Source organism: Notothenia coriiceps, unplaced genomic scaffold (genome assembly GCF_000735185.1).
Source record: "Notothenia coriiceps isolate Sejong01 unplaced genomic scaffold, NC01 NC01_scaffold00020311, whole genome shotgun sequence".
NCBI classification, from domain to species: Eukaryota; Metazoa; Chordata; class Actinopteri; order Perciformes; family Nototheniidae; genus Notothenia; species Notothenia coriiceps.
In genome coordinates, this window is record NW_011353012.1 from 62,708 (window position 1) to 73,898 (window position 11,191).

The window sequence follows — 11,191 nt, forward strand, 5'->3', positions numbered from 1 at the left end:
CCCCCCCTGTTATTTTCAAGTGTTTCCCAGTTTTTCAGAGAAAGAGCTTTTGTTTGCCTTTTAGGTCTGAACTGCAGACTGGAAGTGTTTTTCCTCTCTTCTACATCAAGCCGGATAAAGCAAATCCTCCCTCTCCTCGTCTCCAAATGACTTGTCTATTATTAAAAGCTTTTAAATGGAGCAGTGTGTTGGCTGAATACCAAATCCAATGCCCTGTTGCCAGGGAAACACATACCCTCAGCTCTCCTTTTTTTTTTCACTTCCCCAGAGGCTCATATTTCAAAAACTGTCAGCAATCTCATGTGCTCACACTGCTGCCTTTCAGCTAAAAGCTTTTTGTGCTCTCTGCCACTGGAGCAGAGTGGAGTGGAAAAAGGAGAGCGGATGGGAGTGGTTAAAGGAGAGGGAGGGAAAATGAAGTGCCTCCCTTGCTGTTGCCTTGGCAACTTGATGTCACGGTGACATCACACACCACTAAAAGCTTTTAACCGGATTCCTCTCCCGCCTTAGGCCCCATTTTGAGTCCTCTTTCAGCTAGGCTAGGGGGAAGGGCACAGGCAGGACCGTGTGTGTGCCTGCATGCATGTATCAATCCCTCACTGCAGATTCAACACGGCTCTTAGCATCGTAAAAGGCTTTCAAATTCAACCTCTAAAAGGTCCTCTTTCTGCAAAACAGCCAGCACAGGCCCAGAGAAACCATTTAGAAAATGGCAACAGAGGACGGTTTCAGCTACCTATTGACAGGTCACAGTGAGAAACACAGACGGGCCCCGAACTGGACCGACGGTGAAATGAAAGCCCTCCTGTACGTCTGGGAGGAACATCACAACGAACTGAAAATGAGCAAGAGGAACGCCAAGGTTTACGAGAAGATGTCCCAGAGGTTTTTCCAGCTGACCGGAGAGCAACGTTTCAAGGAGGAGATCAAGATGAAAATCACCAACATGTCATTTCAGTACAGGCAAGTGCACCAAAGTTCATTCAAAGTTTGAGTTCAAACTCCAGCTGTTGCATGACTTGTAAACATCTATTCTTTGTTAACAGGAGACTGAAAACCGTAGCCAATGAAAGTGGGGAGACGCCGGACTGGCCATACTATAAGCCCATCGAGAAGATCCTCTCCAAGCCGCTGGAAAACGGACGTGTGATCTCTTTGGAGTATCAGGGTTCAACCGCAGGCCCGTCCACTTCCTCCCAATCTACAGACATCCTGGTGCCCCAGACAGAGGAGGGAATGATGGGATATCTGCCAGAGTACACAGGCTCCTCAGATGAGATGGAGATAAAACAAGAGCTTGACTCTTTGAGCTCTGACAGTGAGCACACACAAGGCTCCAGGTAACAGGGACTAGTCGATATGTATGTTGTGTGGGTGTGTGTCTATATGTCACTGATAAAGTTAATGGCAGGTTGATAAACTACCCTTTGAATCCTATTGGTTCAGGGAGCCGTCCACCAAGGTTTTTCAGTCTGAATTAAGCTAAAGAAATCGCAGAGTAGGGCTAAACTTTGTAATGTTGTTAAGTGAGATCCTTTAACAAAAAAGCTCAAACCATCTCAACAACTCTTTTTGAAGGCCAAAGTATCTGACTACAAGCCTCAGAAATCTTCAAAAAATATGTATGAGACTTTGGAAACCTAATTGCTTTGCAAAACTGCTTATACCTAGGTCCAAACTGAGCCTATCAGCTTAAAAGCATTTACAACTTCATAAATATTAGATTTTTCTGGTGGCTTAATCACAGCAAATCTTGAATTCCTAGTGTTTATATCCTATATGGCAGGTACTCTTACTCTACTAAGGTAGAGTTTAGCTTTTCTTTTGCTATGACTGAACTTAGCTGCTGCCTTATTTACATAGAATTAGAACTTTATTAGTAAGAGTATAGTTAATCAATATGAATCTGATTCAGAAAACGCCTTTGCTTTGCTTTAGCAAAGGCTAGCATTGTTCAGCTAGCTTTAACTGTATTTTGTTGTTAGGTCAACTTTTACACACTGTTTTCTTTGGTATTACATTTATAAACATACAATGGGAAAGGTGACAACAAGTAAGTACATGTCACTTTAGCCAAGGCTAACTTAGACTTGGTCATTTTCAGTTAGCTTAATATTTTGTCTCTACTGCTTAAGCTTTATGGTTGACTGCTTGGTTTGGTGCTAAGCAGCATGCTAAAGCTTTAAATTATTTACAATTTTGTCTTTAAAATTATACAAATTCCTGTATGACAACAGATAAAACATTTTTTTTTACATATAAAACATGTACTTTAGGTGTGTTTATCTGGTTTACCTAGCAGTCTGGCTTTAAAAGGCTACATCAATGGCAATTAAAGGTAGGGTATGTAAATTTGAGACCCCGTTTACACGAGAACAAAACGGGTTGGATCCGCTAGTTTCTCTTGCGTATAGCCCTTTCATTTACACGAGGCCGTAACAAAACGATAGAAACTGACCCCACAAACGATAACGGGTGCCAAGGTGGATAGATTTGCAAACGAAACGCTCTGGGGGGTCAAACGGCTCCGTGTAATCGCCCCGATACGATATTTTCCCGATAGATGAAGCCATAGCCCCGCCTCTGCTGCTCACTGCTGTAGCATTGTCAGTAGCTACTGCTAGTGGTGCTACTGCTACTGACCATGCTACAGATGTTAGTACAACATCTACAGCTCGACCATGCGACAGATGTTAGTGCAAAATCTACAGCTCCTCTACCACAACCATCAGCAACAAGTGGACATGGAGAATTACATGAACCACCACATGTTGCATAAACGCAAACGTTCCCGTGTGAGCAGCACCTGAGAAACCGGCTCGAGATACACTTTTTGTTATATTCCACGGAATGCTCTTAACATCCCGATAGCAATGAATATCTTAAGTGCTTTGACAAAAAAATCCATTAAAAAACGTCATCTGTGGAAGCCGTAGTACTGTAAAAAGTACGACCAATCATTTGAGCCGGCCCGGCTAAAATAACTGGATGGCCTACCTGCCTGTCAGCCTTCCATCTGTGCACAAACTTATCTCGTGCCCTCATTGGTCACGTGCGCGTTCGTGTGTGTTGGAGGAGGGGCTCTATAAGGAAGTGGCAGATTTTCTCCGGTCGTGTATTTTCAAATTCTAGCGATCTCGAGCCGATTTCTCTAATTTACATACCCTACCTTTAAATTAGTTTATTTAGTATTTCTCATCTTCTAAAATACTTTTGATTTCTGGCTCCACAAGGGAGTTGCTGGGGTAAACAAACGGTCAAATAGAAAGACTAACATTGAGCTCTAGTACTTAGACAATGTCTGCTCTTAACTGTCCATTCTGTGTTCTCCAGCTCTCACCCTACTCCAGCCAGGAAAAAACACGGCAACAGGCATCTGTCCATGAAGAGAAAGAAATTGCGGGTGATGCAGGCCATGCTACAGCAACAAAAGAAGTCGGGCCGGGCCATAGAGGAGACGTGTCGTGAGGTCCGTCGAGCCGTGAACCAACAGAACCTCATTCAGGTTCAGTGTTTGCAGCTTCAGGAGCGTATGATGAACCTTCTGGAGAAGATGATCCCGCCTTCCACCACTTCAGCACCATGGGGTCATACCGGGGTCAAAGATTCAGCGAAGCCATGAAGTGCCAGCGTTATGGTTGTCTGGAAGAGATCATGGTCTTACTTAACCTATAGCCTTGTTAAAGCAAGAATAAAGCATATTTGTTTTAGATTTCAGTTGGACATGGACATTTTATAGGTTTATTGTGTTGCATACATCAAACTGTAGGTCTGCAAAGAGTGTAGGAGACGTATATGCTGTTGATTTTTTTTTAGGATGTCATGAGCCCTAAAATGGCTATATTAATAACCATAAAGACATATGACTGTACTTAAACATCTTTCATTCTAGGAATAGCTGTATCAGATTGTTTTGTCTTGATAATTTGTCAGTGTTAAAACACTGTGGGAGCATCAGAGTTGCAAAAACAGACATATCTTGTCACTTCATTTTTCACTGTGCAAGGACAATTACAAGTTGGGAATGCTTGATGCCAAAACAGGGCAATTTGCCACATTTATTAAGTCAAGGCATGATTTCTGCTGTTTTTGAAGTGAATCTGTCAGCAAAAGGCAACACAAACAGCAACCCTAGAGTCTCTGACAATGACCACAATGGGTTAAGGTATACTTCCTGCATTTCAACTAATATAATTTCCCAAGGTAAATCTTATTTAGATGCAATAAATACAAATCTGACAAACAACAAAAGTCCACTGACTCATTCTTTATATCCAGAAATGTAAGACGTCACTGTGAGCTAACTGAGATTGGCTCTATTCCTGCAAAAATAAATTGTCTGACTAAGAAAACAGTTGTGGGGGGCATTGTGCTTTCAGGAGAAGAGATAGATGCAAACCTTTAAACATGTTTTTTTCCTAGATTGCTATATTTTTAAATATGTTTGGTTAATAGCATTTAATTGTTACTGCAGTACAGTAATTTTTGAAATGCAAAATCCACAAAACACCACAGGTATGACCTGATAAGCCAAACCGTTAAAGTCTATTTCAAGAGGATTAGGAGAAACTGGGGATTAAGTTAGTTCCATCACACACTACACTAACTCCAACCAATTATTCATGATGATAAAATACTGTTTGTTCGAAATGTAACTAAACAGTGCTACCTACCCTTACGAAAAAACACTATAGTATTACTATTAAGAATTACTATAGAAATACCACAAAAAACTGCTATAGTATTTCTATGGTGTTTTGGGACACACTATAGAGAATTACTTTAGTAATACTATAGTTGGCTATGGTGATCTTATAGTGAAGTTACAGTTATACTATAGTGTTTCCTGTAGTATTTCTATGGTTTTTCGGCCACTATAGGAAATTACTATAGCTATACTATTGTTTTATGTAGTATCACTATAGTGCTTTCTATATTATTTCTATGGTTTTTTGGAACACACTACAGAAAATTACTATAGTAATACTATAGAGTTGGCTATGGTGATCTTATAGTGAATCTATAGTTAATTAGCTTTAATAATGATGTATTCATCCCTATAGTAAGTATGGTATCAACAAATAAAAGTTAGCAAGCAGAGCCGTTTCAATTTGAAAGATAGGGACTTTATTAACAAAATAAAATACATTGTTCACAGAATATGAATACGAATAAGTTAAATGTAAAAAAATTACAAGAACAATTTCAGGCCTGAAACAGAAAAGGTTGGGTAATGAAATTAAGGGAAAAAGTGTCCCAATACAGTATAAACACATTTCACATTCATATACTTACAACCCATGCCTCTCTACCAAGTCAGAGATGCAAACTCTGACAAGTTTGAGGCTGGTCTTCTCGGTAAGAATGTCATTTTGCAGTTCATCAAATACTTCTGGAATTTTCTTCTTAAGTAGATCAGTTAGGCCATTCAGAAGAACTGGTTCTTGGCTGAACAAAACAATAAGAGCAAGCACAGCACAAAGTAAAGTTCTGGCCTGTGTGATTTTTTGAAACACAATTTAACAAGCATGGTACATGTATACCTGAGTTTGACAGACTTCTCTTAGGACAGGCTGAAGATCCGGTGCTTCAGAAAAGTGCACTTGGAATCTGTCAAAGTTACTGATTCTCACTTCTATCAACATCTATAAACTCTTTGAAGTCTGTGTTGTATTTTAAAATCCTATCAAGGACAAATCCAAATTCACCTGTTACTTCCAGGAGATGGTTTGTGCTTTGGACACTGTAGATTTTTCTTTTAATTTACTTTTTGCTAGGACTTTAACAGATTCCTGCAGCTCATTCCCGCTTCCTGTAATTATAAGAAAAAGACAAATTAATCCTGATGTTGACTAATCATATTATGCCAGATTAAATTAAATGCCATCATCTATCATCTTCTAGTTGAACCCATTAATACACACCTTATATAAATTATAAGCAGTATGGTAATTTTAAGTTAATTAACTTCACCCATAAAGACAACTTCTAGAGAAGCACAGGGGAGATTCTGCTCAGCCTCCAGTGGCGTTTTCTCCTGGAGGCTGGGTATTTCTTTATATTTTTTATTTGTATTTAAAAACATCTCTCCGCTGTTGTCAGTGAGTATTTTACAAAGACTGAAACAGCGCCCCTCTAAATTAATGTGTGGTGAAACACAGTATTGCACGCTACACTCACTCTATACTACACCCGCAGTCCGCTGTGTCAGGGACATGTCAAGGAAAGCCCGCCGGCCTTCCCTTCCAACGATTTGATTGGTCGGAAGGAAAGCCCGCCGGCCCTATCCGTCCGACCAATCAAATCGGGAAGGCCTAACTGCCGTGCGTGACGCTGCGTCTCACATACACAGTTGCCTTAGCGACAAGAGGCAGATATGAAATCTCCCTTCTACACAATATAATATTTGCGAGTATAGAGTAGTGGCTGATGTTTTAGTCAGAAACAGGTAAACTGTAGTGTACACGTACTACTAATAAATAACTTTAGTGCGAGTAAGTTACGTATTTGCACTGTAAGAGACTATATCAACGCAGCCTCACTCGCACTTTCTCGCCACATCTGGCCGAACAATGAAACCTAGCCAAAGTAACGAGATAGCATTAAACATATAGCTGCTAATGCTATCAATATAATGCCGATTGAAGAATGATCACAGAAAAGAGTGTAAGCTACATTAAGTTAAGATAAAATAAAAATAATAAAAAAGAAGAACGGCCTAAAGGAAAATAATTGTCATCCAGGCAGCTAAACTCAAACAATAGTTAGCTGTTCAACATTGGCAAAACATATTTATTTAAGTTTAAAAATATGTATTTAGACCCCTAGCTTGCTCACATTATGACAATATATCTGCTCACTTTGTTAAAAACGTTTTGTTTCTGTATAACTTACCTAGAGTTAGACTCTCCTCCGCTGACATCCATCCTCCACAGCAGCCAGAGGTGAAATGGCGGTTGGGACATTTGGTTGACAGTTGGACAGTTGAAAAATGATACATTTGAAATAACTCAACCGTGATTGGGCAGGACAGTGGATACACTAATTTGTTGACTATGTGCATTTTGTTTTTAAACTAAGTCGAGCGAGGCCTGCGGTGGAAATGTGCCATTAAAGACCTTGCAATTTCATTTAAGAATGAAAAGGAAATAAAAAGAAAAATCTGCAATGTCCAAAGCACAAACCACCTCCTGGAAGTAGGATTTTAAAATACAACACAGACTTCTAAGAGTTTATGGATGTTGATAGAAGTGAGAACATAAGTGACTTTGACAGATTCCAAGTGCACTTTTCTGAAGCACCGGATCTTCAGCCTGTCCTAAGAGACGTCTGTCAAACTCAGGTATACATTTAGTATGCTTGTTAAATTGTGTTTCAAAAAATCACAGAGGCCAGAACTTTACTTTGTGCTGTGCTTATCTTATGGTTTTGTTCAGCCTACACAAGAACCAGTTCTTCTGAATGGCCTATAACTGAAGAAGAAAATTCCAGAAGTATTTGACGAACTGCAAACTAATGGCATTCTTACGGAGAAGACCAGGCTTAAACTTGTCAAAGTTTGCATCTCTGACTTGGTGGAGAGGCATGGGTTGTAAGTATATGAATGTGAAATGTGTTTATATATAATTGTTGCATTTAAGTGATATATTGGTTGTAAAAAATGTTTTTTATTTGCTTGATACAAAAGGACATTCTTTATAACCAAATGCTCTATTGTCATGCATTTGTAATATTTGTATGCTAGAACTTTTTGTATTCTTTTTGAAAAATAAAAAATAAATAGCTCAGTTGTCATTCATTTTTATCCTTAGTCATCCATCCAACACTGAAAAGGTGGTCCTTGCGAAGAATCTCATCACTATATTCCTATAGTCATGTCACGGTCGTGAATGGTGTCCAAGAGGACTTCTGTCTGCACCACAGACAGAAGTCAGTTATTCTTATAAATGTTCTTACCTCAAGGACGTGGAGCACAGCCTCACTTGCATGCCTTAACTTCTTGGGTGGGGCCATAGGTGATGGGAACATCTCTGGTAAAGCCTTCATCATGGCAAATGAGTGCTTTACTGTTGAAAAAAAAGTTTCATTCCGTTTCCTGCAGTCAGTTAATAAACAGACATGGTCAGAGATAATAATCACCTTTGTCAAGCTGCGGAGGCCTCATGAGCTTTTTGAAAACTCCATAAAACTGTGCCCTCTCACAAAAGGTCCCCCAGCGGGTCTTAAGTTCCATTAAGAAGTGGGAGTTGCCTTCATCCATTAGCTAAGACAACGAGAGAGAAAATATATAGGAGAAATATTAAAATCTACATTCCAAGGGTTGGTAATTCGTCTCTTAACTTTTTTCCAAAAAAAGATTCATATGTGTATAATGTGATTTAAATGGTCACTTAACAAAAATATTACAGTGCACATAGAAATGTGTTTTTTTGCAAATGTATGTCTGATGCACACACTATTTTTAAATACGTATTGTGGACCAATACTACCAACAAAATAATGTTGTGTGTATCAGAAGCACATTTGTGAAATGTGTTCTTTTTAAACAAGTGGAGGGTTTTTATATATGCAGAATAAATATTTGTATTCAATAAGCATATTTGACTCATTCATTTATAAATAATGAGAAAAATCTGATTTAATTGTCATACCATTTCTCATTTCAAATTTGGTCTAACGTTAACCGAATTAGGAAGGATAGTTGTACATAAAACGAAAACATTTGCTTACATGATCCAGTTCTCCAAAGCAAGGATAAGCTTTAAGAATCTTGGAAGGCCTGTCCTGCTCCTTTGTAACATCAGAGTCAATGAAGGCCCTTCTCGCTTGGATTTCGAGGTCCAGGAGCTGAGCAACATCCATCTTGTTTGGTCTGGCCTTGGTTTTATACATCGCCAGTAGAGTCTTATAGTGTCTCGCCTGGGTCTGTGGGCTCTCAGTTTCTGATGCTAGAAAACATAAACCCCACTATTTTCATTTCTGATGTTAAAGTTTAAATGAGACATTAACACACAGCCATAGTGACTGACACAGGGCAAACATAGATGAGTAATCCTGAATAAAAAAGGGTTCTAAAATAGCTTATTGATATTGTTACATTTTCTTGAAGAGATTGAACTATCTACTATTTCAATTTCTGTACTTACCACATAACTGTTCAGCCTCCGGGGCGCTGCATCGAGATGGTGGTGATCTCTCCAAGATCAAGGTTGATGCGGTGGATTCATCAGTCTCATCAGTGGACGTCTCATGGCTGCTCTGAAAGCTTAAACTCCTAGGCCTCTTTCTTGAAGGAGTTGAACCCTGCTTCTTTTTGGGGGTTGTCACATTCTGGATCCTTTTCAAAAGCTGCTTTTTCACAGTTTCCTTACAAGACACACACACAACAGGTTGTGTTATAACTCACATTAAACAAACTTGTATCAAACAAAATACACCACACAAGCAGTTGCACAGAGCTCTTATTGAACTGGATAAAACACATCACTCACAGTTTGATAGGCAAATGATTGCAGTGCTTTGTCTGAACCATGAGTTGAAAACTTGAATAGTGACATACCCACTCAGCTCTACTGGTTTGAGATCTGTCCCGAAGCATTGGGTAGTACTCAATTAGACGCTTCGCCATTACAGTGAGTTCACGGCTGCATGGATAGTTAAAGTCATCCCCAGCTGCTCTTTTAATGGAAATCATGCTTGTGACTGTATTCCTGATCAATCGACAGCGAAGATCTTTGGAAAGGACGTAGTCTCCTTCTTCTCCAGCACGCTGCTTTTCAGAAAAGGTGCTTTGTGATTGCTCCAATTCTGCGTCTGTGTATAAGACATACAGTGGACTAGGAAGCTGTACGGTTCTGCTGGCACCATGTTGGGGTTGTGGGCTTTGAGAGGGGAAGGAGGGTGGAGAAAAGACAGGGGATGGAGAGGGGTTGGCAGGAGGGCTGCAACGATTAGTTGACATAATCGACGACGTCGATCATAAAAATTCGTCGACGCGGAATTTTAGTGTCGACGCGTCGTATAAAAACAATCAGAGAGCCGGTAACGTTAATATACAAAACTGCGCAATTGTTCATTTTGTAACTGCCAATGACTACAGAAGTCTGGGGGCAGTAATACTCTCATTGTCTGCCCATGAGCATTCGTCGTCCCCCCCACCCCCAACACACACGCGCAAGGAAAGGAATACCGGCGACGATGGCGGAAAAGCGAGAGACCGAACCGGGTGCAACTGACCCTCGAAAAAAGCGAGACCGGAGAACGTTTCGGAAGCTGTGGGAGTGATTTCACAGACGAAAGCCCAAAGAAGTCAGTGAACATGCAGAATTGTAAAGGGGAATTGGCATTCCACGGCAGCTACAGTGATGCGTAGCTGTTAAAACGCAAGCACCCTGGACGTGAGGACCTGCGACTTTTGGGATCATGGGTAAAACTGTGAGGCAAGTTTTAGCCCATAGTCAATTTCTGTGTTTCACGTTTGCTTAGCATGTTGGGAAAACAGAACGTCTCATGGGTTTAGCATGCTTGCTAAGCAACACCTAATTCCTTCAGTTATGTTGAGCGGCTGCGTTTCACACCAACGAGCTGCTAAACCAGCTCGCCAAGCTTACAGCGTAGTTAGGAGCAGGCACTAGAGGCTTTATGGACGGGGCTGTAATTCAATTCAACACTTAAAATCAATAATTAAAGGGTCTGGCGAATGAGCAAGAATAAAAATGGCGATTGAATTTGTATTTATAATGGATTTTCAGACTTTCATAATAGCGCATCTAATACATCAATTCAGCATGGTAGTCAGTTCAATTCGTTTTAAGTCGCTTAATTCGTTGTTTTTAGACGAAGCGCATTAACAATTCCATTCATCATGTTTATTTGATTATATCTTTATCCTATTTTCATGTACTCATATACGCACATATATCCATGTGGCAGTGTCCACATATCTTACTTCGCTAGTCGATCGGCAAACCCCGACACTCGGTGCTAACGTGAGTCTAATAATAATCAGTGGTATTAATCGTTAGATTAGTCCGACTAATCGAAAAATACATCGACCGATTACGTCCGACTACCACAAATAAATCGTTTCTGCAGCACAGTTCGCAGGAAGGGAAGCAAGGCAGGTGAGCTGGGAAATAGGGCTGAAATCACAAGTTCCCATGAGAAGGCTACTAAAGGTCTACGCCAGGTC

The 11,191-nt window shown here is 40.2% G+C and overlaps 1 protein-coding gene across 1 annotated transcript; it reads left to right on the forward strand.

Annotated features, from left to right (window-relative positions):
- The first annotated feature begins 369 nt into the window (after window positions 1-369).
- On the forward strand, window positions 370-4,235 carry msantd1 (Myb/SANT-like DNA-binding domain containing 1). Its single transcript, XM_010779495.1, has 3 exons — window positions 370-963; window positions 1,047-1,340; window positions 3,334-4,235. Exons 1-3 carry the CDS (start codon window positions 710-712, stop codon window positions 3,620-3,622), a joined length of 837 nt encoding a protein of 278 aa, XP_010777797.1. The 5' UTR covers window positions 370-709; the 3' UTR covers window positions 3,623-4,235.
- The last annotated feature ends 6,956 nt before the right edge of the window (window positions 4,236-11,191 follow it).